This window comes from Pelodiscus sinensis, chromosome 6 (genome assembly GCF_052426305.1).
Source record: "Pelodiscus sinensis isolate ZL-2025 chromosome 6, ASM5242630v1, whole genome shotgun sequence".
NCBI classification, from domain to species: Eukaryota; Metazoa; Chordata; order Testudines; family Trionychidae; genus Pelodiscus; species Pelodiscus sinensis.
In genome coordinates this window covers 91893749-91921363 of record NC_143057.1, presented here as the reverse complement: position 1 = coordinate 91921363, position 27615 = coordinate 91893749, and the positions used below count along the sequence as shown (strand labels likewise).

General features: G+C 40.8%; 1 protein-coding gene across 2 annotated transcripts in view; it reads left to right on the top strand.

Moving 5' to 3' along the window:
* The window catches only part of CWC27 (CWC27 spliceosome associated cyclophilin), a 224603-nt gene that overhangs the window by 166671 nt on the left and 30317 nt on the right, over positions 1-27615 (top strand). For both annotated transcript variants that reach the window (XM_075932399.2, XM_075932398.2), the window contains exons 12-13: positions 6210-6319; positions 12204-12307. In XM_075932399.2, the coding sequence (XP_075788514.1) occupies positions 6210-6319; positions 12204-12307 (214 nt within the window). The remainder of the gene's footprint in view (positions 1-6209; positions 6320-12203; positions 12308-27615) is intronic.

Here is a 27615-nt window from a genome sequence, read left to right as displayed (position 1 = left end):
CCGGAAAGCGATCATACAGGAAGGATACACGTCCTCCCATTCTGCACTCCACATTGCCTTGGACACGGCTGATGCAGCAGCCAGGATCACAACTACAAGCTACATCCGTGGTCATGCATAGGGCTTCATGGATACATATGGCAGCAGTCCCTAAGGAGCTCCAGAATAAGGTGGAGGATTTATCTTTTGATAGGCACACCCTGTTTGCAGATAAGGCTAATCAAGTCTTCCACTGTGGGAAAGACTCGCACAACATGAAGGACATTGGGTATGTATACGCCACTTTTCCGTCGGCGGCGATATACACCCTACCAAAGGCAAAGACCTTTTTCCTACACACCATCTCAGGCACGGCAAGATGACCCTCAAAGAACAAGACAACGTCCCCAGAGGTGACACCCGCAAGCTGTCAGACCAACCCACCAACAGTCAAACAGGCAGCAGGTTTGATGGAAATATCAAGGGATTGCAAGCCATCCACTTGTTGCCCAGTCACAATGTCACCAATGCGCTCTTCCACCATTGCTTGAGGCCCTTCCAACATCGTTGGGCCACAATAATATCAGACCGATGGGTCATGCAGCTTATAAAATCAGGCTACGTGATCCCATTTGCGTCCCCACCCCTCATGCTCCCTCTCTCTTCAGGGACCCATCTCACGAATCTCCTCTCAAACTACAGGTGGCTCATCTACTCGACAGGAGCAATAGAGAGGGTTCCGGAGGTGTCCGAGTGCATGGGTTTTTACTTCCACTATTTCCTAACAGAGAAAAAATCCAGGGGTTGGAGGCCCATACTAGACCAGCGGCAGCTGAATCAATATCTCCGCAAGCAGCGCTTCAAGATGGTGACGCTAGCAATAATCATACCAGCACTGGAGCAAAGCAACTGGTTTGCATCCCTCGGTTTATAAGACACCTACTTCCATATTACCATTCACCTGGCTCCCAGACGATTCCTCTGTTTCCTAGTAGGCACCAACCACTACCAATACAAGTTCCTCCCATTCGGACTGTTGTCGGGGTTTTCTCCAAAACACGGGCAGTAGTGGCGGTGTTCCTTCGTCCACTAGGGGGTCATCATTTTCCCATATCTGGATGACTGCCTCCTCTTACATACACCCCAAAATATGTCTTTTTCAAAAGTTTATCACATTGTTGGTGCATATTCAATTTGTGATGCACTATAACACTCTGATCTTTTTCAGTAGAATGACAATTTAGCCACTTTTCCCTCATTTTGTAGTTATGACCTACAAGGATGTTGGTTACTATTATCAATCAGTTCAGCTATATTCTGCACTTGGACCAGATCCTGTACACTGCTCAGGACTAAATCAGGAACTGTAGTTTTCAAGACTAGCTGGTCCAAGAAACAATCATTAATGGTATCTAGAAATTGTATTTCTTCTTCTTATCCTGAGGTGACATGTACCATGGCAATCTGGAAATGGCTGAAATCCCCATTTATTTTTTGTTCCTGGTTTTGTAGCCTTTCTAATTTCCCTGAGTATTTCACTGTCCCCATCCTTCTAGTAATTTCATCTAGACTGTATTTCCTTAATTTACTTAAAAGAATGTCATATATGACTGTATCAAAGCTTTTCTAAAATCAAGATATATCACATCTATTCCTTCCCCCATGCACCAGGTCAGTAAATCTGTCAAAGAAGAAAATTAGGTTGGTTTGGCATGATTTGTTCATGACAGAAACATGCCAGCTATTCCTTATAACCCTGTTATCCACTAAGTGCTTACAAATTGATGGTTTAATAATTTATTTCAGTCTTTTACCAGGTACTGAAGTTAGAACGACTGGCCTATAATTCCACGGGTCCTTTTTGTTTCCCTTTTTAAAAACAGGTATTACATTTGCCAGTCCTTTTGGGCCTCACTCATCCTCCAGGAGATCTCAGAGATCATTGCTGATGGCTCCAAGATTGCTTTAGCTAGTTCCTTAAGTATCGTAGGATGAATTTCATCATGGCCTGCCAACTTGAATATATCTAACTAGCTGGTGAGGCCTGTTGTTTACCGGGCAGAGTCATTTTGTGTAAATCACACTTATAGGAAAGTTCAAGAAATTAAATATATGTAATAGAATGTTTTATTACTGTGCTTGCAGAAGGGAAGTAAAAGAACAATTGTAAATTTGCAGGATTTCAACATCAAACAGTCTTCATTTTATTGAATTACTATACATAGTAAATTTGAATCAGAAACTCTGAAAGTTTCCATTACTCGTTTTGTAACTAATTTGAATTACTTCATGACTTGTAACAGTAAAAATTTTCTTTGCACTAAAATGACAGTTGAATAGGCGACTTGATTTTAATTTTGTTAGCAAGTATTGTTATGAACTGTAATCATAAAATAGTCATGACTTTTTTCTGATGAAAAACAAAAATAATTATTTAAACCTTTCACCCAGAATATTCTGGTGTAAATAGTAGTGCATTCAGCTAATTTAAAAGCCAGGATTGGTTATGCAAAATTTGGTATCTATAGGTAATCATGAAGTATGACTTTATTTTGCACAAACAAATCCACAAGCAAATAAACTCTTCAAAATTCTAGATTTGTCAAAACATTCATTAAACTGTTCTTTCCCTATTCCTGGCTTGTGTTCCTCCCCCAGTTAATATTAATTACATTGACTATCTATTCTCCATGAAACTTTTCAGTGAAGACTGAAGCAAAACAGGCACTGAACAATGTGGACTTCTTGATAGGAATGTGAATGATTAACAGCTTACCGGTTATGGTTAAATGGCGGGGGTTGGAACACCCCTCCCTCGATCTGCTCCATTTAAGTGGTTAACAGGTTAAACATAACATTTAACCCGTTAACTGATTAAATGGAATTTTGCATCTCTAGTTCTCAGATCTCTCTTTCCCACTAAATAGAGGACCTACACTTTCCTTCATGTCTTTTGCTCCTAAAGTTTTTAAATAATTTGTTCTTATAGCCTTTTATATCCCTTGGTAGGTGTATTTCCTTTTGTGGCTTAGCGTTTCTGACTTTGTCACTGTAAGTTTTCAGTCTAGGTAATGAAAGTATCCATGAATGGGTGAGTTACATGGTCATTCCGAATGAGTATCAATAAAATATGTATTCTAATAACGTACCATCATGTATTCTGATATTACATATACTGTGCAGAAAATCTCTTTTAGAACTGTTTAGAGTCCTCTTTCATATATCTCTACCTAAAATCAGGGTGCATTGTATCACAAATGCAACTGTACAGGCTTGAGAGGGTAAGAAACTCACCTGTTTGTAACTAAAAAAAATGTTAGAACCCTCTAACAATGAGCTAGAATTAGAATTTCTATTCATACTACAACATGATTTTAAATTATGTATACCAGCTGATCTGCTGCTTAGTAAAAATTTAAGCACAGACACTATACCAATTCAGTTTGTTACCCTCTGTTTTCCTGTCTTAGTCATTTTAGTTATAAGGCATTTCATTTGGAAATCTGTATTTCTCTTCTTTTTTTTCCTTTTCCTTTCCTTTTGTGTTTAGTTGGACTGTGTTAACAGATCATGTGAATTTGTTCACTCATTCAGGTAGGTTCTGAGTACTGTAACAACTTTTCTGATTATCCTGGAACTAAACTATCTGCTGAGCTGCAAGCCAACTAGTCATGTTGGATGATAGGCACAGATGCAGAAGGCTATACTGGTGAAGGAATCCTTTTACTCAGAGTGGTTATAAAACCTGATCTAGTTTATTGGCTGAAGTAGGCTCTACAGGCCCATCTTCCAGGCTAGGTCTACACTAGGGGATACATTTTAATTAAGATACGCAAATGCAGCTACATTAATTGCATAGCTGGAGTTGAAGTATCTTAAATTGAATTTTGGCACCGTCCACGCTGTGAGAAGTCGAATGGAGTACACTCTCCCTTCGACTTCTCGTACTCCTAATAGGAGCAAGACTGCCAGCACCTTCTCAGTTTGAATTAGCATGTCTTCATTAGACCCACTAATTTGAACCCCAAGAAGATCAACTGGCAGCTTTAATCTTCTCTGTAGAGAAGACTTGGCCCCACAGAAGACAAGAGGACCATAGCAATGGAACTTCAAACCCTGTCTCTCCCCAAGAACAGCCATAGTCTGGCCTTTCCTTCTCCATACATACTGCAGTGCAGAAGGTGTAAATGGGGTTTTATGTATAGTGGGAGGTTGTTCTTCCCTTTCTACCTGAAAAGTTCCAAATAAAATCCATCCCATATCAGACCCAGTGAAGCAGAACCTGAATTGTAATCTGCTTGCTGTAGTATTAATTATCTAGATAACTAGGAATCCTTTCTACGTTATGTTAAAAAGATAGCAATTTTCTTTGCAGTCAAGAACTAACGATTTTTTTAATAGTTGTTGACTGTGTGTGTATAAACTTTTGGTGACAAAGCATTCACAAATCCTTAACCATGACTGTAATCATATCATACAATGAAGCGAAAAGACAGCTGAATTTGAACAGATTCTAAAAGACAAGATCTTATTACTGCCACAGAAGTTCCAATTACTTTCACAGACATCTTTGATAGAAGAAGTAACTTCCTCCTCTTAACTGTGGAAGTTCTAAAAAAATTATTGTCATTTACAAAAATTGTCCACTGTAATGGGCAAAAAAATTGTTATGCATTTTGTTTGCCAAATTATGATGTCTTTACTTACTTCTACATGGTATAAAGAAAAATTAATATTTCAACAGCACTGTATTTCTACGCATTCCAGATGGACCTTAAAGCAGGATTTAATCCTGATGTCACAGATGCACAATAATGAAAAGCAATCAGGCCTCCCATCTGTTCTCAAGCTGTTTGCTTGTTCATTTTGGCTTGAAATAAAAATGTATGGGGGGAGTAGGATGTGTATTAAACCATGTGACTAAATCTCTCAAAAGACCAAGAACCAGTGAGCAGCAAACCCAAACAGGTGGAATGATTGCTAGAATACCCTCTCTAAGGATTTACATTTATTGCCACCAAGAAAAAGATTATTGTACTATGAATTTAGTTGTGGTTCTCCAGTATGTTGTCCATTTTCTTAAAGGATTTCAGGACTGTAATTTGTGAAGAACATTAGTAACCAGTGTTATTGACCTCAAAGATATGCCGCATCAAATCAGGCACTCTGTGCTGGATGCTCCGATCTTAACTGTGGATGCACACTTCACTTTGCATTGTCATTGGCAGGGAGATAGGTTATCTAGTTTAGCACTTCTTTTCCACTACTAAACTTCATCTGCTGCATACTGCATTTTATTTTGCAAATGTAAGAAAACTTTATCACAGCACCTGAAACAATCAGGAACTTTTGGTTTTGGCGGTAAGTAACGTGTAATCATGTGGCCTTGGTTTTTTTTACTCTCATCTTCTTTCTCTCCCCTTCTCTCTATTAATTAGTCTTATACACTTGTATTATATTGTAAGCTGAGTCTGAAAGTGTGCTAATGTGTGAGTATTCAAAAAGGGCAAGCAGAATGGCCTGAGTAATATTAACACAGTTAATTTGACATCAGCCCTTTGCAAACTAATGGAAAAGCCGATATGGGATTTAGTTAATAAAGGATTAAAAGACTGAAATATAATTAACGCCAGTTAATGGAAAACTAACTAATTTCATTTCTTCAAAAGATTACAAGTTTGGTTAATAAAGGTATCTGCATGGATATAAGAATTTGACTTAGTTCTGCATGACATTCTGATAAAAACAATTGGGACTATACAAATTGAATATAACACATATTAAATGGATTAAGAACTGGCTAACTGACAGGCCCTCAAAAGTAATTGTCAGTGGGGAATCACTGAATGGGGTTTCTAGTGGGTCCCATAGGGATCAGTAGAAGGCCTGATGCTATTCAACATTTTAATCGATCTCAAAGTAAATATAAAATCATTGCTGATGGAATTTGTAATAATGCTGGAATTTGTAATAATGCACATGTTGGTGGAATGGTAAATAATAGTGAGGACTGGGCAGTCAGATTGAGTGGGATCATGTGGTAAGATAGGATGACAAAATGATCTGAGAGTTGAAGAGACTTAAATGATGAAGTAGTTCTGTATCCAAAGGACTTTCATAAGGTGTTCTGTCTGGTAATTCAGAAGATATGACAAGCCTATTGGCAGATATTAAATACAAAATGTATTTTCACTGCACTTGTTTAGGAAATAAATTGTTTTCTAATTCAGAGGAAGAAGCTGATCCAAACAGCATTGTTACAGAATATCTGCAGGAGAAGAAAAAATACGAAGATATGCGGAAGCAGCAACCAAAGAAAGGGATTTCTCGTGAAGATCAGGTAATTGCTTAAAATAATCAAACTGGCACTGAGAAAAACCTGTTTCATAGAAAACTCTGGAAAAGTTTCTCATTTCTTCAATTGTATTATAGAAATTTTTACTCTAAGAAAAAGATTAGCTTATTTAAAAAAAAAAAGACTCAGTGACGCCTTATGTGGGTTATTCAGACATAAGTGCTAGGAAAGTCTCTGAACTTTTCACTCTGTTCTTCAGGTAGAACATCAATATTGGTATGCTTGGAAGTGCCATGAGTTTGTTCCAAAAAATCCTGGAGAGAAGGGCTACCCACATAGCATTGCCCTTGTCTGGTGGCCAAGACTTCCCATGGGCCTCTGCTCTTGAAAATTGCTACCTCCCTAGGGACAGTTTTGCAGCATGGAGAAGGAACCTATATGTACTGGCTTGGTTAGTATTAACATGCCTCAAGTTTCTCCACAAGTTTGGAGTTGCTTATGTTTTTGTGTGAGGAAAGTTGGGTTGGGGGCTTTGTGTGTCGAGACAGCGAAGAAATAGTGCTAGAACAACAGCCACCCCCAAACCACCCGAACACACGTGTATAATCTGAACCTTTCAAAATCCTAACCTACAGAGAGCCTGCAATAGAGGAAAAGAAGGAAATATCCAGTGGAGCCAGCCCATTGCATCAGAAATGAAAGAGAGCATATTGGTATTAGGCTGAATCTACACTGAAAGCTATTGAAGTTATTCCCGTTTGCATACACATACTCAATAGATCTCATGGAGCTAACACAATGTATCATGGGTAGCAGTAACAGAAGCACAATTTTTAGCCATGCTGAGAACAAACTAATCTGAACCTCATGGAGATGTCCTCATAGAATACTGAAACAGGAAGGGACTTGGAGAGGTCATCAAGTCCAGTCCCCTGCCCTCACGGCAGGACCAAGCACTGTTCTAGATCATCCCTGATAGGTTCCCATCCAACCTGCTCTTACATATCTCCAGCTATGGAGATTCCACAACCTCCCTAGGCAATTTATTCCAGTGTTTAACCACCCTGGCAGGCAGGAAGTTTTTCCTTATGTCCAAACTAAACCTCCCTTGTTGCAATTTACGCCCATTGCTTTGTGTTCTATCAGAGGCCAAGGAGAACAATTTTTCTCCCTCCTCCTTGTAACATCCTTTTAGGTACTTGAAAACCACTGTCATGTCTCCTCTCAGTCTTCTATTTTCTAAACTAAACAAGCCCAGTTCTTTCAGTCTTCCCTCACAGGTCATGTTTCCTAGACCTTCAATAATTTTGATTGCTTTTTTGGGGAGGGGAGAGGTCCTTTTTAAACCTCATCCTGTTTACCTCAGACCATTTCTCCAGTTTGTCCGGATCATTTTGAATTATGACTCACCTCCAAAGCACTTGCAGCCCCTCTATCTTCTGCAAACTTAATAAGTGTACATTCTATGCCAATATCTAAATCGTTGATGAAGATATTGAACAGGTCTGGTCCCAAAGCTGACTCCTGCGGAACACCACTTGTTATGCCCTTCCAGCATGACTGAGCCATAAATAACTACTCTCTGAGAACAGTTATCCAGCCAGTTATGTACCCACCTTATAGTGGCCCCATCTAGGTTGTATTTCTCTAGTTTATAGATAAGAAAGAAGGTCATGAGAGACTTTATCAAATGCTTTACTAAAGTCTAGTTATACCCATCCACCACTTCTCTCTTATCCACAAAGCTTGTTATCCTATCAAAGAAATCTATTATATTGGTTTGACATGATTTGTTCTTTACAAATCCATGCAGGCTGTTACCTGTCACCTTATTATCTTCCAGATGTTTGCAGATGAATTCCTTAATTACTTGCTCCATTATCTTTCCTGACACAGAAGTAGTTAAGCTGACTGGTCTGGAGTTTCCTGGATTGTTCTTATTTCCCTTTTTATAGATAGGCATTGTGTTTCTCAGTATGGCTGAGCCATTCCTCCACTGTTACTATCTATACTCCTACATCTACACTGTTGTTTCTGCTCACATTAGCTCAGTGAGAGATAACAAAAAAAACATATATAGGTGAGTAGGACACCCCTATTTCATAAGCATAGCTTAGTACATATGGTCACATTCAGTGTCATTAATGTTGTAAAAAAAATTCCATTCTGTTGTCCTGTTCTGACTCTTCCTGCTTTCCATAATGTTTATCCTTTGGCCTGATGTGTTATATATTTGGTCTCGGGACAAAATTGACTTTTTTTTTGGTAACTTCAAGGGATGATAACCATGTTGAAATGGACAAAAATATATTTTCTTTAATGTAGGAAGAATATTTTTTCTTTGATATAACAAAAAAAGATAATATTGCTAAATCAAACATGGTAGGTGAATAGATCTTGATAAGCAAATGTGCTTTGCTAAATTTGAAATTACATATATTAAATAATGGGATAGAGAATACACTTACGAAATTTACAAGCTAGAGGAGGGAGAATGCTTTGGAGAGTAAAATTAAAATTCAAAGTGGATCTGGACAAATTGGAATGAAGTAAATATGATGAAATTCAATAAGGACAAATACAAAATATTCCACTTAGGAAGGAACAATCAGTTGCACACATATAAAATGGGAAACGACTGCCTAGGAAGCAGTACTGTAGAAAAGAATCAAGAGGTCATAATGGATCCCAAGCTAAATATGAGACAACAGTGACTTGCAAAAAAAGCAAAAACCCTTCTAGAATGTATTAGAAGCATTATAAGCAAAACTCAAGAAGTAATTCTGCCACTCTACCCCATGCTGATTGGGGTTCAACTGGAGTATTGTGTCCAGTCTGGATGCCACTTTTCTGGAAAGATGTGCAAAACTGGAAACTGTCCAGAGAAGAGCAACAACAATTATTAAAAGTCTATAATACATGACCTTTGAGGGAGATTGATATAAAATGGGGTTTTTAATCTGTAGAAGAGGATTGACAGGACAGATCAGTTTTCAAGTAGCTAAAAGGTTGTAACAGGGAGGAGGGAGAAAAAAATGTTGGTTACCTCTGAGGACAAGAGAAGACGCAATAAGCTTAAATTGCAGTTTGGTTGGAAATCAGGAAAAATTTCCCAACTCTCAGGGTGGTTAAGAGTGGTGATTGGAATAAATTGCTTATGAAGGTTATAGATGTAGTAGTTCAGGACAGTGAACAGTAAATTCAAGATTTACTAGTGTGGCATCCTGACAGGTTTCCTGCTTCATCAGTGATGATAAATGTTCAGCTATGTGCGTTCTTGTATGCTCCCATAGTATATCATGCCAGCTTTGTGCAGATTGCTAGATTAAACTTTACAAGAGCCCCCAAAAACCACAGACTCAGATAAGATACAAAGACACCCGAGTTAGGTTTATTGTCAAACGAAGTACATTAATAGTTGTTGGTAGCCAGATGGCCTTTGAGCCCCTATGTATTGTACCTGGGACAGTGGACTCAGCTAAATTAATAGTGTGGATTATCATTGCCCCCTAAGCCAGCCAAAGAGTTAAGTGAGGTACCCCAACATTTATAGACAGAAATGAGTAATCTATGATACCCACCGTACGTATCATCTTACACATTAATGACATATTTGGTACTTCCTCTTGCACTTTCCTCCAAAGCATTTACTATCCATTGTTATGCTTTCTCTTTTGTTGTTTCGTACTATTTTATCATGTACTCAGCTGGGCGTTTCAGTACTGTCCTGATGGGATGTATTTACATATTTTATGTGCTTTTATTAGTGCTAGCAGTTATAGTGCAAAGAGACACCGATTTGCAGGCAAACATCTGCTTTTGACACCGCCTGTCTGTTGTTCATAGTACAACTCTTGCTTAGTTTGGTTCAATCACCAGGCCCATGCTTCAGGCTCTCTCTTTTTCCTACATTCCCCTACTTTTTGTTTTTTCTGGGGAGGATGTTGACTGGAGATTTTTAAGAACAGGTTATACAAACAAAGGTTAGATAAGAGCAAGTTAGATAGGGATGGTGTCCCTAGCCTCTATTTGCCAGAAGATGGGAATGAACTAAAGAGTTCATGGAAATTTTGAATCTCCAAAGGCTATTAACCCTCAATGAAAGAAATTAAAGTGCCGTTGGCAAAGTGGATCACAGTCAACTCAGGTGTATAATTACAGTATGAGCAATACCTGGGGTAATACCTGTAATACCTGGAGGAGGACTACCATCAGCTCTCTCTTCCCCACCCCCAGTACTGTTGTTAGGATACCATTGCTTTCATCAGAGAGTTAATGGACTAGGGGAAAGGATTGTCTCTTTACTGTGTCAAACATGAGATGCCTCAGTCTCCTTTCCTATCTTCTTTATGAGATGCATTCTCCTAATCCACTTTGAAGTCCAGGTTAGGAGGGAGCCAGGATCCCCCTCCCCCTGTTGAACCTGACCTGGATATACACTAATGCAACAAAATGAACTTTACAAGAGGGTTTTCTTTCCCCTGCTCTCACAGACAGAGCCTCCACTGGGAAAGTGGGAGGAGGGAAGCAATTTGTTTGTATCCCTGGAGAAAGAGTTAAGTGAGGTACCCCAATATTTATAGACAGAAATGAATAATCTGTGATACCCACCGTACATATCATCTTACACATTAATGTGCAAAATCATTAGTTCTGAAATTTTTCTTTTTTCTTTTTCACCTTCCCATTTTCTTAAATAGAAAAGATGGGCATTAAATGCAACCACACTTCCTAACCAAAAAACCAGACCAAACCAACCAACCCATTAATGCTATACTAGCATAAGAACTCATAAGCCAGGAAATTCCCAAAGATAAGTTTACTTGCAAAAGGAAATTTAGGTACAGTTGCACATTTGAAATATTTCTGTTTTTGATTCCTATATTTTAACTTTTGAAGAAAGATTTCAAAAAGTTTTTTTTCACTCTTACAATTTGATTACAAATATAAAAGTAGTCATACGGTTTCACAAAGTAAAATAAGTTATAAATGAATGTGATTATGATGTAGTGTATCTGTACAGTTACAACAATGAGATTCAGACTGAGACTTGCAGCTCTCTTATGAGTGAGTCTCTTGCAGTTCTTTGCAGCACAAACTATTAAAACTCTTTGTGATGTAATTAACCAATGTAAGTTATTAGCCAGGATGCTTTTACTATGTTATTAGCTAATTGTAGCTAACAAAATAATACTTGGTCTTTTTTTTTTTCCTGTGAGAATTTTTTGTAATTTTATGTATGTGCATGTATATAAAAAAACTACATATTTCTCCTCACATACTGTTACAATTTTTTTTAAATGTTAGCACAGAAGTTGAAAGGTTGTTTCAGCACTGTAAAATATAGCATATAAATGTCAATCAAATTAGGACATCATAATCTGAATTATTTTTAATTTATTTCATTGATTTCTTCACTAGAAAAAAAGGACAATTGTTCTCAGTAGTCTCTGGTGTTTATTGATTATCTTACTCTGCTCCTTTAAGTAAATATGCTTTAAGACATTGTAAATGAATGACCAAACTTCATAACCTATGACAAATTCCTTACATTACTTGTATGTATTAATATTTATAATTCTTATTATGTACCAATAGCAAATATAGTTCATTTATTTTAATAAATTATCATAAATTATTATTTGTAGGACATAGCCTTGAATGATCACATTGAAGGGCAATTATTTCATTCAGTTTGTAAAACTACATCTTGCCTCTCAACACTTACATCATATGGTCATGTCAAAAAGGTAATACGGTAATCACTGAAGAGGTAGGGGAATTTGTGAATTGTGTGGGAGGAGCTTCCTCAAATATATTTTTGAACAATTTTTATCCAGTTCAATTTACTACTCTTCAAGTAATCCAAACATAATTGAATATTTTATTGTTACACAACTTTAGTAAAACAAAATATATTTAATTTCAGACACTGGCACTGCTGGACCAATTCAAATCAAAGCTAACTCAGGCAATAGCAGACACTCCTGAAAATGAAATGTCTGAACCTGAAGTAGAGGATGATGAAGGATGGTAAGTATTTTTTATGCTTCATATTAAAAAAAAGTCTGTTTAGGAAAAATAAGGCCTATTACAAATTTTCACCCATCTCTGAAATACGCTTTTTTCAATTTAGTAAGTCATGCTAGAGGAAGTTGGACAATCTGCTTCTCTACTCCTATTTTAGGGCCTCCTCAAGAGGAAGCAAAGTAGTTGGGTTTTTTTGCCAGTCACTCTTCCCCCAAAGTAAGTAGCTAAGGGTATATCTACACTAGTCCCCTAGTTCGAACTAGAGAGGCTAATGAGGGCGACCAAAATTGCTAATAAAGCATGGGATTTAAATATCCCGCGCTTGATTAGCATATTCCCGGCCGGTCGCCATTTTGGAAACTGACTAGCCCGAAGTAACTGCCCGTGTCTACACGCGGCAGAGAAGCGCGATTCTAAGATAAACCCTTAGTTCGAATTAACAGTTAAACCTCCATTCCATGAGGAATGTTTAAATCCCGTGCTTCATTAGCAATCCCGCGCCCTCATTAGTCTCCCTAGTTCGAAGTAGGGGGCTAGTGTAGATGTGCCCTAAATAGCAGGAGCCTGCAGCATTAGACCTTAGATTCTGTTCTCTCCAAATTTACTGTATGTCTGTACAGCAATTTAATGCAAAGCAAGTCAGCATGCAAGTCTCCTGCACACTAGCCTGCCATGTGCTTAATGACTATGTTGACCCTGCTGCTGTGTACTAAATGTTCTCCAGTACACTTTGATCTGCTGCTGTTTTTGAACAACTAGACAACTTTTAGTGCAGGATTCTTTTAGTTGCCCAGGTCCTTCAGTGCAGGGCCTTGGGGATATGTGTGTGCAAGAAGCTGGGGACCAGGGATGTATTCTCTTGCACCACCACCCCCCGATATCCCCAGGATTTGTTCTCTCCCCACCAGGCCACCCTTCAGCCTGCCCGGCACCTGTTCTTTCTCCCCACCCAGGCTACCTCCCGCCTACCCAGGGCCTGTCTCTCCCCTCCCCCCCAAGCGCTGTGGCCAAGGACTAGGAGAGAGAGAAGACTTTGGGGCAGAGGGCTACTTGCTGGTGTGCTGGCAGGCAAGATGGAGGAACCCCAGACCTGCTGGCCACTCCCTTGATTTTACGGATGCCTCCAGTAAACCCATTGTGGGATAGCTCTCCCCTGCAGGTTCGCTGCCCTCAGTGGCCACTCTCATATCGCTTCCCTCAGAACAGCAGCTCCTCCCTTTGCATGTTATGGAAAACTGTTCCTTTCCCAGAGCTTCTGCTTATCCTGACACAACCAAACCCTGCCCTTGCTTTAAGTTAGAAGAAGAAGCTGCACTCCAAATTTGGTGGGCCTAGCTCTTACCATTTAGGAGGAGTTCTTGAACAAACAGATTTGCAGACAGACACTCTCTCTCTCTCTCTCTGTGTGTGTATATATATATATATATATATAATGTGAGTAAGGTGTTCTGCCTATGATAATCTGTGTAATAGCATATTTATTATTGCATATGTTATCAAGATACATAAATACATTAGCTGAAAGAGCCACACTGGCATGCCCCGTTCCTACTGTATCACAGATTTTTGCTTCATGGTTGACATTCGGTAATCCTGGCTCCTACAACCATATACTTACTTGCAAAGGGGCATTGCTTTTACAGTAATATATGCGCCAGTATCATTTTACTATTATGACTATTTCCATGATTTTTGACATTACTTTTGAAATAACAGACTGTTACTTTAATAAGCTAGCTAGTGTATAGCTCCACAGACTTGAATGTAGAAATGACAATTTATATCAGCCAAGATATGCTCTGAATTCTCTGTTAGCAACCGTAAAAAATACTTTCCCAATACGTTTTAGAGGTGAAATAAAACTGCTGAATATTTACTGGAACTCAAAAGAGGGAGATAATTTTATATGCAGTGTTGAGATATGCGGCCATTGAGAACTATGCACTGAGATTGACAATACTTCCATCATATCATCAGAGTATTATCTCCTGTTTTTCATGTATTTTAAAGTTAGTGGTGTCATAGGGATATGTCATATCCAGCAGTAGCAGTATCAATATAAGAATGACCATACTGGTTCAGACCCAATGTCCAGCTAGCTCAGTATCCTTGTCTTCTGAAAGTGTCCAGAGGATGTTGTGAAGGCCAGAACTTTTAACAGGGTTCAAAAGAGAGCTAGATAAATTCATGGAGGATAGGTCCATCAATGGCTATTAGCCAGGATAGGTAGGAATTGTGACCTTAGCCTCTGTTTGTCAGAGGTTGAGAATGGATGACGGGGGAGGGGGAGATTGCTTAGGGGATAAGGCATTCACCTGGGGAGTGGAGCGGAGCGTGGTGGGTCCAAGACCCACCCTCCCTGGGAGCCACTGGACCGCCAACACAGAGTATAAGGGACTTCCTAAAGGTAGGAAGGTGGGGTGGGTTCTGGCCTCTGGGGGCACCTAGTCTCGGCCACTTTCAGAAGACAAGGATACTGAATGATATTCTGGACCTCTGTTGAATAAAGATTGCCCTGGAGCCAGACTTAACATTGGTTTTATGATGTGTACTGCGGAGAAGTATGAGACCACTAAAAATGTGAAAAATATATTTGTAAATGTTCGTAAAGCTGTTAAGAAAATCATTGTTCAGGTATTTTGTGGATTTCTGTTCCCCAAAAGATAGTTTTATAGATTAAAGTTGCTTTCATCTTTTTCTTCTTCCATTTTCACCAATGCAACAAAGCTGAAATAGCATCAAAGGCATATTGCTAAAAAACTTGCAATTTTTTCAAAACAAGAATGAATAAGAAATATAAAATTAATGCACCTTTTGTATTTACTTTGGGGGTGGCTTACAGCTATGGAAATTAGCAAAATCATATTTGTTTTTAATTTAGGAAGAATTTGAACCTAGTAGTTGAGAGTCTAGTGCACAAATTCTCATGAAAACTGCATTCCAAAAACATTAAAATTACAAAGTTTAGGTGGCTTTATCCCTGACATGAGAAGTACAAAATACAGCCTTATAATTGGAGATGTAAATACCCATGAAAAATGTTAACTGGTTAAATGATTTAATGTTAATCATTGTACCAGTTAATCCCCAGTGGCAGCTGCACCAGGCAGGGACTTCTGCCAGTGGAGGTCCTGAAGGCTAGCCCACTGCAGGCAAGGGAGCTGCTCCAGCCTCAGCCAGCCACACTGCACCCTGGATGGAAAGCTACTCTGACCCTGCTGCACCCCGGGGGGGGGGGGGGGGGGCGCGGGACAGGTGAGGAGGTGTCCAGCCCCACTGCACTTAGGGTTGCCAAGTATCTGGTTTTGAACCAGACAGTTTGGTATTTGGGCTTTCTGTCCAGGAATCAATCTGAGAAAATACCAGACATATAAATGTCCAGTATTTTCTAATTAAGTACGTTTTATTATTATCATGAGTATCAGTACGTAGTTGTGTACTGCCTGGCTGGTACACAGCTCACACTGCGTGAGCGTGTCTACCAGCCAGGCAGTATGCAAGTACACAGTAGAGAGGAGGTGGGTGGGGGCGGGCCCGGGGCAGGATGGATTCCCCGGGGCCGGACTCACCCATGCGCTCCGCCGGGACAGTGCACGGGACGAGCAGCACCCTGGGACCTGCATGCACCCGGGCCAACCCTGCTTCCTGTCGACTGGTTCCCCCCCGCTTCCTCCGACCCCCTCCCAGCCAGCCCCACTCCCTGCCGACCGGTTCCTCCCCGGCCAGCCCCGCTCCCCCCAAACCCCTTCCCGGCCAGCCTTTCTTCCCGCCACCCGGTTCCCCCCCCAGCCAGCTCCACTCCCTCCAATCCCCTCCCAGCCAGCCGTGTTTCCTGCCAGCAATTCCCTCCTCCTTCTCTCCCCCCGTAATCTCCCCTGGGCATCTCCACTTCCCCCGAGCTCCTCCCAGCCGGCCCCGCTCCCCTCCCAGCCGGTCCTCACCCCCATCTGAGATCAAGTGTGTCCGGTATTTTTTTGAAATCATCTGGTAACCCTAACTGCACTGCAAGCAGGTGGGCAGGGAGATGATCCCAGCCCTCCAGTTAACTGGTTATCCCATAAGCATGCCAGTAACCCAAGGGTGGACAAAATTAGGCAGAGGGCTGGAATCCGGCCCACCAAGAATTTCTCTTTGGCCTGCCCAGCTGATTAGCAGAGCATGCATAGTTGGCAGTGTGTGTTCAACTGCCCCTCCCCCCACCTTGCTTGGTTCTGCAGCCAGGCTACTCCCAGGATTCTCCTGCTAGCTGTGCAGAGTGTTTGTAGGGAGGGGGGGATTGAAGGGGACAGGGGAGTGCTATGTCATGGTGTCTCCCTGCCCCTGTACTCCCATCTCTGCAGAGCAGGGATTGGGCAAGGGGGACACACAGCGGAGAGGCTCTAATCCAATAGTCACCAACCAGTAGATCGGGATCTGCTGGTGGATTTTGGAGCCTTTGACAGGTGATCCTCACAGGTTTGGCTGGGAGGCTGTCAAGTGCTGGCACTTCATCTGCCCTTGTCAGCACTGCAGTGCTGCTCCTGCCCTTTGCCTTGGAGCTGCCCCCAAGCCCGGGTGCCTCTTGCTTGGTGTGCAGGGCACAGAAAGGAGAGGAGAGAATGCTGATATCAAGGTGCCCATCCCCCCAACCTCTACCCTATATCCACGGGGAAGGGGGGGCAGGGATGGAGGGAGTTTGCTGACTTCTTTTGGGAGTGGTTCAGGGCCAGAGTAGGGCTGAGCTTGCCTTAACCCCAAGCACTACCACCCAGAACCTACCTGTGGTAAGTGATGCCCAGCTGGAGCCCGCATTTTGAACTCCAGCCCCAATCCTGAACCCCTCCTGCATCCTAAACCCCTGCCCTAGTCCTGAGTCCCCCTGCACCCAAACTCCCTCCCAGAGCCTGCATCCTGAACCTCTTCCTGCACCTCAACTCCCTGCCCCAGGCTCAGCTCAGAGCCCCTCCCACACTCCAAATCCTTTAGCGCAAGACTGGCATCCGCTTCCCCCTCCCCCACACCCCAATCCTCTGCCCCCAGCCTGATAAAAGTGAGGGAGGGCAGAGTGAGCAGGGGCACAGCCTCAGAGAAGGGATGGAAAGGAGGGGGGGGCAAGGGTGTTTGGGTTTGAAGTAGGTCCTGGATTGCACTTAAATTCAAAAATTGATCTCATGCTTAAAAAGGTTGGAAATCACTGCTCTAATCCAAAGCATGGATGGTAATTGACTCAGAGGAGTGCCTGCCTTAGGAGGCAGTGAATGCGCGCGCTCTCTCTCTTCCTCCCATACCCCATCTCTGCAGAGTGGGGGAGGGGAGAGACAACAGAGCAAAACAGCTCTCCTTTTCTAGAGACACACATGGCTTCTCTTAGAAACTTATCCAGCAGCAGCCAGATATGCATTCTCTGTATCACTGTAACACTCAGACTGTCTCACTGTCTCTGTGCCACACACATACAGTAAGTGTAACATACACTACCACCACACACATTCCTGTCTCTGTGCAACACACATTTAATGTGTCACAAAGTCTTTCTCACAATGTTTCTCACACTTATGCACTATTTCTCTTTAACCCGTAGTCCCACCCCTGCTACCCAAGGCCCTGCCCCTTCTGGGGGGCCTGGAGCCGGCCCATGACCACATACCAATATTCATGAAGTGGCCCCCTGCAAAATTATTGCCCACCTTTGAGTTAAACTTTTACATTCCTACTTGCAATGGCGATGTTTGTTTACATCCATTGGTTAATTGAACAGATAAATCAAAGGGATGTATAGCCACATAATAAATGTCCAAAGTGTTTAAGATATTATCATTAGTTATATGACGTGGTAAGTCTGTATGGCACTTGATGTATAAATAAGCCATGGTCCCTGCTCAAAACGTACAAAGTATAACTTACCATTTAAAGGCTTGTCTACAGAGCACCATGGTGTGAGCTACAGGGATGTGAGTTGCAACACACGCTAAAGTTTTGCGCTGTAAGTACCCCATGTAAATTGTTATGCCATCAACAAAAAGGTACATAATTCAGGTTAACTTAGTCCTATTTGAAATGGGGCTTCAGTGACCAGAGGTGCTGGAACTGGGGGTGCTGCTGCACCCCTTGGCTTGAAGTGGTTTCCATCATACACAGGATGTAGATTGGTTCAATGGCTCTCAGAACCCCCACTATACAAATTGTTCCAGCACCTTGATGGTGACCTGAAGTAGGCACCTTTAAGTTGGTGCTGGCAGGGTCTATACTGCTGTAGTACATAGCTCTAAGTAGTTAATAACTATATACATACACAAACTTTTTTGGGAGAAGGGTTTGTGCTTTCCCCCCCCCTTCCCCTCAGTGTCCTCAGCTGGACTGGGAGATTTAATCCAATTGTGGCAAGTTCACATTAAAAATTCTTTGTTTTCTTCCAACCCACCCCTTAAATGCAGTGTTTGTACTTGAGATGATTTATAGTAAATATTATGAGTGCATGGCATGTGCATTTGTGACAGGCATAAATTATGTGATTCCTAGGCCATTTTGTCGGTCATGCTTGCTGCTTTTAAGTGAAAGCTAGCCAGTATGCTGTGCTCTACTGTCAGGGTGTGTTATCTGAGGTAAAATTATTGTCTCTAAGATATTTTTATGTGTCCACATGAGTGGCCACACATTGAGGCATAATTTTCATTTTCTGTCAAGATAGAAACCATTACCAATTTGTTATGTTTTCTTTTATTTGGCAAACTTTTCTCTTTGCATTTTTGGCTGAGCTGCTGTATTGGCTTGGAGCACAGCAGACATTTGGGTACTTTTCAGCAGCATTCTACTTTTTATGCAAAAAAAGGAATAAAAGAAATATGACTCTATTGTAAATAGTGTGCATGGTGTTTGATAATTATTACCAGATTTTACCTTCTAACAAGGCAGTTGAAGCAGTATTGTTAAAGAGAGCTAAAACATACATGATATAGTTTTAATTTTAAATTTATGAATTCTTGCTGGGACATATACTGAGGTCCCTCAAATGTTATGATCATTCTGTGGCAATGATCATGTATTGTTTGCAGTGGCAGAATCTACCCTACTGCATAAAATTCAAGGAGTCTCAAATTTTCACAACCAGCAATGGACCCAGTCTGTAGCCATATAATTTAAAAAAATACTGCATATAAATAGACAGTACATAGTGATGGTCACTCATGTGACCATATCTATTAAGTTAGTTAATAGGCCATGTTTAGATTTTGGCAAGGAAACTCTTTTAAGTCAGATTGATTTGGTTGAAGCTTGTAGGTAGGTAGAGGAGTGGGTGGTTTGTACATGGTTTGCATTGATTGATGGTGATATATCAGAATCAGGTGTTCAAGCTGATATTAAACCTATACAGTCAGTGCCTTCAGTAACATTGATCATGAGACACTTCCTAGAGGAATTAGATAGAGCACTGGCTTCATTCTTTTCTGAGATCATGGTGACTGTTTCTCCTCCTCCTCTAAAGACCTTCACAGTAATGCATACTATCCCCTCTTCTCTTCAATATTTACATGACACCACTGGGAGAGATACTAAGAGGTGTTGAGTTTGGCTTTCAACAAACAGTATGCTGATGACAGTTAGCTATGTATCTCCTGCGACTTACCTACAAGAAATAAGCTCACGGATGAAAAGTAGCTGATACAACCTGAACCCAGGAAAGATGTAAGTGATACCAGTTAGAAAGGGGAAAAACTAGGCAAGAAGCTGTTGCCATCTTCCACTGAAGGGAGGCAGCCCCCATTCATCAAAATGCTGTGAAGCCTCAGGGTACTGTTTGATTCTTCACTAACCTCAGACAGCCATCTCCATCTACCACTGATTACTGTGAGTATCTGAGGACGAATGTAAAAATGAGGCAGCAGCTCCAGCTAATACAGAATGTGGCTGTTCACTCTCTCAATTGCTCAGGCCACTGGGAACACATCAGAACCATGCTCAAGCCTCTGTAATTGCTCCCAGGCAGCTTCCAATGACAGTTGAAGGTTTTGGTCTTTATTTTCAAGGCAATTAATGGCACATGCCCCAATTACATGATATAGTTACATTAAAGACCTCATTTCAGTGTATGAACTACAGGCAGTCCCCGGGTTACATGGATCCGACTTACATCGGATCCCTACTTACAAACGAGGTGAGGCAACCCCGCACTAGCTGCTTCCCCACAGCAGACCAGGAAGATGCAGAGCGGCTTTTCTCAGCAGACACCTCAGCTTGAGAATAAAGGACTGAGGGAAGTGAGGTGTGGGAGAATAAAACTGAGCTCTGGAGAAATGTTTGGCTAGAGTTTCCCCTACAATATGTACCAGTTCCGACTTACAACTTAAGAACAAACCTACAGTCCCTATCTTGTACGTAACCCGGGGACTGCCTGTACCATGAATGACTGCACTCCTCTGGTACAACACAGGACACAATGCCAGCATTGAAGTGCATGAGCTGGGGATAAAGTGTTATCAGTCATGGGGATCCAACTATGGAACAGATGAAGTGTAGAGTGGATCTGGAGTCTGAACTGATTCCACCTTCTTCTCCACACTCTTGGAAGTGTGAAAAAACCCTCACAGTCTGGTGCTAAAGACACTTTGGCCAGCCCTTTTTGATACTATCTTATAAATCTGTACTAATCCTAGACCCTGGTCCAAGATGCTCTTTGAGGGGGGAAAAAGGATAGTATCAGCATTCTCAAGGATATATATGCTTCTCTTCTGGCTCCAAGAGGACTGGAACCATGAGTCCATTGGTGCTAGGAGATCTACTGCCACTGAAGGGAAAGCCTCTGTCATAGGAACCACATTCTGTGGGGCAGACACATGTTGGTGTGATTATTGCATTCTTTGGTGCTGCCCAATCCATTCAGTTTTTCATACTCCATCAAAGTCCAATTCCAAGTCTAAAGCCACCATTCCTTGTAGATAGAACCCTGACAATTCCTATCTTTTGCAGAAGGAAAATTAAATTAATCCAATTTTCATTTTTATGTACTGCTCTAAAAGTATTTAACAAATGTATTACCACATAACAGCAACTCAGCTAAGAGGACAAGGTGTCTAGATCTTTCCATATTGCTCTAGTGCAGGGCTAGTCAACTTTGGAAGCCCCGAGGGCCACAATGATACTCAGAGCACATGCTGAGGGCCGCAACTTAAGTATGATTGCATACACATGTAAATATATATGCAAATAGCTTCTTTCACACTGATGGGCATGAATACAAAGATTAAAGCAAGACTAGACAACACACAGGCCCCAGTTCTGATTATATTAATAAAATGCAACATTTACCCGATTTCCACACATATGACAGCACTTTTAATGAGCAATGACAGTCCAGGAATTTTACTACTAAAATGCATATAAACAGATGACCATTAAATTGACAATTTTTTTGTTTTGGCTCCCACCCGGGGCCCCATGTTGATCCCCACATAAATCCAAACCACACCACGGGCTGCAAACTAATGGGTTGCATGTTGAGTAGCCCTGCTCTAGTGGGATTCACAAACCGAATGTTCCCTTGCCTATAGTTTTTGGGGCTCACTTTGGTAAGTGTGCTCTAAGCAGTAAGTTCTTAAAAACTAAAAGCCATGCTACTTTGACATGTCTACTGTAGCCTGAGGAATGGAGGAGAAAATGCTGCTTCAATTTATGAACACAAAGATTAGTAGTCACGTTTGTTCCCTTCCTCTTCCCTTAAGCCAATGTACTTTAGCTAGAAAATCAGGACCCATACTGGATCTCCCTTAAAGCCATTTATTTACCAACCTACCTTTACAAATGGAATTATCAAATATTTGATCATTTTGATTTTTATAGGCCCCTTTAAAGAATAAATTAATTCCAGAGGTCTGTATTGAAAACACATTGGAAAGAGGGGGATTTCTATTCTGTTTGGCAAAAAATAAAATGTTGTTTGGGTCTTTGTATCGCCACAAAGCTGGTAAAAATAAGCAGTAAATCTTTTCTTTCCTCATCCTTACTCTATGCCACCCCCAGACTGCCAGCATATGATCAAAACCTCAGTTATTTAATTGTTCTCCCACTAGTGAATGTTTGGAAGATTGTATTTGATCAAAATGGTCGTTCTGCCAAAGTTCTATTACTTACTGCTAATGCTTCTAGCAGTTGTCCATGCCAGAGAAATCGTTTTTTTATTTCTCCATGTCTAGAGTTTAGAGTTTATTTGGGTCAGGCATCTGGGCTTGGATTTGGCTCCTTTTCCATTTAACACATCCAGGGCATGTCTACATGAGGAAATTATTTTGAAATAACTAAATTCAAAATAATAACGGCTGAAATAGCAAAATTGAAATACCATGTCCCCACACTGGACCAGGGGGCTCAAAATTAGTCCAAGGCAGACTCTGTTATTGTAGATGCGCTACCTTGACTTAGAGCCCCAGGAAGTACAGCGAGTAATTACTTTGAATTACTCTAGGGAGTAGTTATTTCAAATAGCAGCACAAGATCATCCACACTAACACTATTTCAAAATAACTATTTCAAAATAAGTGTTATTCCCTGAGGAAAGCAGGGTACAGATTTCTAAATAACTGGCCGGTTATTTCAAAATAATGGGTTTGATAGTGTGGACGCTCCAAATAAAGGGTATTTTTCGAAATAACTCCTTAGTGTAGACTTAGGATGTTAAATATTGATTAATTTATTAGTCAAGTAGTCAATGGAATTTCCATTGACTACTTAACTAGTCAGTAGGCACTTCCGCATTCCTCCCTGCTGACAACGGCTCCATGTGGCACTGCCACTTTGAAATGCCGTGCGAAACTGGGGTCAGCTGGGGGCTGCCCAGCTGATCCCAGGCTCCACATGGCATTTCACAGAACCCAGGGTTCCAGCTGATCCCAGATTCTGTGGAAATGGAGCCTGGGCAGCTTTGGTGCTTTGAAACTCTGCAGTGGCATTTCAAAGGCGCAGCGCCACATAGCTGATTCCAGGCTCCGTGTGGTGCTGCCGCTGTGAAGTACTCCCTATTCCCTTCCCTCCCCCCCTTTTGCGTCTTCTATCTGATAGAGACAGCAAGATGGCGGGAAAAGTTACAAGTCGACTCAACCATCTAATAAATATTTGCTTATCGGATAGTCGACTAGACCTTAACATCCTTAGTGTAGACCAGGACTCAGAGATGATCCATGCTTCACTCTTGGAGTGTCCAGCAATGAATTTAATGTCTTGAAATCTTATGGTTTATTCATTGCTAAGCTAGTGAAAGATGAAGAAATAATATATTTTCAGTGTCTAGCAACCCAATTTAAGCATCCCAGGTATTGTATACCATTTTTTGTCTACATACACTCCCAGCATTATCTGGTTTTGTAACATATGCAGGGGCGGCCCGTGACTATAGGCCAACTCGGCCATCGCCTAGGGTGCCGCCTTCAACGGGGCACCTGATAATAACGTCACTCCATTGATGGCCGTGCAGGCGGGGGCACCGATCGCGCGTTCCGCCTGGTGCGCAGCTCCCACAGCCCGCCTCGAGCCACTCCTGAACGTATGTAGGCAACATGCATTTAGCTGTACACAAAATTTTTGAGGGGTTTGATGTGCTAAATAAAATTTTGAATGTTAAGCTCTGAAAATTAGCAGAGAGTGCAGTTTGACTGGAATGTGATTTTGCTTTGAGGAAGCCCTCCGATATTCCTCATCCTATGAACCACATGATATGGAACTGCACAGTTGGCTGGATTCATTTGAGGAGGGGATTGCTGCTTTCTGAAGCATGAGGTACTGTTACAGCCTATTGCTGGAGACAGGATATTAGACTAGATTCATCACTGGTTTGTTCCAGTATGGTAGTTCACATGTTCTTATAGTGAACGCTGTAAATTTTCTCTGCCTTGGTACACTGACTGGGACAAATCTGGAATTTAGATTAGAGTATTCCATAACAATCTGTTCTACCGGCATGTGTTCTCTGTTTAAAGCACCTCTCTTCTTTCATCAAGCTACTTAATATACTTTGTGAAGGAGGATAGGGAAATGCAGTATATTATATATGTGAATTATTGATAAGATGAAATGTAAGAATTAGATACTTTAATTTCCATAATGAGACTACCTTAGAGAGAATAAGGCTGGATCTACCCTTAAAAGTTAGGTTGGCATAGCTACATTGGTCAGGACTCTGAAAAAAAACACATCCCTGGCTGACATGGGTATGCTAATCTCATCCCAGTGTGGACCCAGCTAGATTGATAAAAGCCACTTCAAGTTAGCTAACTTTATTCAGGGAGATGGTATTACTAAAACAATGGAAAAACACTAAAACAATGGAAAAACACTGCTGGATTAGGCCAGAATACCTTTGCATCTGTAGTCTCCATGCTGTAGAGCCGGGGTGGGGAACCTCCAGTGTGCCGGCCATACGTGGTTCATCAGGGCTAGATACTGTCAGGCTGCCAGATGTTGTATGTAGCTACGCATCCACAAGTACAGCTGCTCTCACTGGCTGGGAACAGTGACCACTGACACTGGGAGATAACGGGCAACCATGCCTGCAGATGCTCAGGTAAACAACTGGCAGCCCACAAGAGGCTAACCCTGATGAACCACATGTGGCCAGTGCACCCTACCCCTACTATAAAGAAAACTTAAATTGTTGTTTTCACATGTTGGTGATTCTTAAGTCATTACAAAACCAAAATAGTCATGTTCATGTTTTTTGGAATAAGTGGCCTACCTGTGGATAAATGCAGCATTCCAGGGGACTGATTACTCAGAACTCGAATATTAAGTGAAAATTAATACTAATGACAATGTTGAGTTACATTTAAAAAAATTAAAATGAGGCAACAAGCCTTGGTATTTCTAGTCCTTACAAACCTTTCTTCTCCCCACCCCCTCTCCATATCAACCTTGTCCTTTGCAAACAATGGAATATTTGCAGTTTTAACCTGGAGATTACATAAAGTTCCAAATTCTCAATTTTAGTTTTGCAATAAGTATTTTTGTGAAAAACTGATTATTAGTCATTTGATGACAATATCTGAGTTGAGAATATCATGTTAAGAATCCCTAAAAAGTACCTGTCTAAAAAGACATGTATCTTATGCTCCAGACCCTGGCCAGGAAAAAACAAAAACCATATTTGGGGGTTACTTCCTTGATATTTTGGAGAACCCACAAATTGCTGCTGTGACAACGTTGTTTCTTCCTGTTCAGCACTTCAAATAAAAATGCTCATTCAGCCTAGACAAGAGTCTTTTTTCCTCTAAAGGAGGTAATAACAAGGGTTCTTTATTAACTGATCAAAATGAATATAATTAGTCATCCTTCTGAAATTATATGCTAAATATTCTGATGAAACTAAGCTGATTTGATCTTTCTTCAGTGCTTGTTATGTACAGTGTTCTTTTCCAATATGCTAATCAATGCTATGAGAAATCTATTATCTGACTTTAATGCAGATATATGTTTATTAATTTCATTTTCAGTTTTCCTTACTTAGAAATTGGGAGATTTTTGCTCTATGCATGAACCTTAATAATAGCCTGACTTTTATTTGAATGATTCAGTAATTGTTCTTGTTTGGATTTTAGACACTGTATATCCTTTATTTTAGTTCTGCTAATTAGGTTTCATGTTTTTGTACTCAAAGTCTATTCCCTTTTGATTAAGTAAAAATACCTGGTTTGCCATCTTTAATACATGATAGGCTTTTCAGGTCTTGCAGAAGTAGTGTAACCCACCAACAGTATTTAAAATGGCACCTTTGTCTAGACTGAAATTGTAATGACAATTTAAGGTAATTTTTGTGATTCAGTATTATAATGATCCTTTGAGGACAGTCTAAAAGAAAAAAAAGAACAAAAAGCTAGTTCCATCTATTAAACCAAGATCAATTTGTTAATGAGCCATGCTTCTTTAAATGAAGTGAAAGCTATGCAATATTGTCTTGGGATATGGAATAAAGCCACTTCCACAAATTAAATCAATTTTATAAAAAGGACTAAAAACATACTGATTTCGGTTTAAATTCCTTATCAATATATTGTGTGGTGATTTTCTCAGTATTATCTTCCATTTTCATTCTGTCACACCATGAATTCAGTACTGTGGATGCTAACTCCACAGATGTTGGAAATGTTTTTCTAACCATTCCAGGACTTCTGGTACTCACCATAAATTAATATTTTTAACACATTTATTAGAATTCTGCTGTTTATGTGCAAATCAACCTTAAATTCATGGGTTTTTAATAGCACTGTCAGTTTAGTGAAACTGAGATAAGAGAGGTGGAAGGTTTTGAAGCAGCACAAGAACTTGGAGTAAAGCAGAGGTAATCTGGTAATGGAGAAAAAAGCAGTAAAGTGGGGAAGAGGTTCACAGGAATGGGAAGAGGTGAAACTAAGGACAGTGTAACAAGACAGATAACTGTCCACTGCCAACTGATTTTACTTTGTCACCAATTGAATTATGTTAAATAGATTATTAGTGACAGTGAATTCCAAAACTTATGGAAATGAGAAGATCATGATTGGTAAAATATGTCCATGATGTGTGGAAATGTGTTCTAGGGAGAGAAGATAGAGTTTCTGTTGCAATAGAATAAGTGCTGCTAGGGTAGGGCCTTTTCAGATTGTGGATGGGTATACAGAAATCAGCAAGTCCAGGAAGAATGCTTCTTGGGAACATTTACAACACTAACTGGCTCACGTAAACAAATGAGACCAAGCTGCAGCAGATGTGTTTGTGTGTTCAGGTTTAGAGTCTATTGACCTAGGAACTTATGAGGTCTTTATTAGGACTCAAGTCTCTAAGCACCTCCCAAGTTTAAGAACAGATTAACAATAAAAATCTCTCTTGCACTCTCTTTTCACCACTTATAGAAAAATAGTTTATTTTAGGGAATTGGTAGTTTGTTGTGTGTGTTTGGGGACAACATATATATGGACATATACATCAAACCCAAATGGATAGCTAGATAATGTGAACATGTGCCAGATAGAAAATACTGATGGAACATTCCTGATCTTCTATTCCAAGGAGCAACAGAGGTAATTGCATCTGCCTTAGGAATAGGCAGTGATGGCCTTGCGTTGCCAACTTGGGCCACTGACCAGAATGCCATGATTAAGGGGCTGCAAAAGGACTGTGCCCACCCATAAGGTAGGGGAAAGGATAAACGGGTTGTGAGAAGTAGTGATGTAAAATCCTGTTTGAAGGGGAGGCGCCTGTCTGTCACACAGAGGGCCCAGCCTACACACACATTTTTTTACAGTTCTCTCTCAGTTGCTTTTAAACCAGATTAGTTCCACTGGTACTAGAAATGGTGAGAGCACTACTGCAGTGTT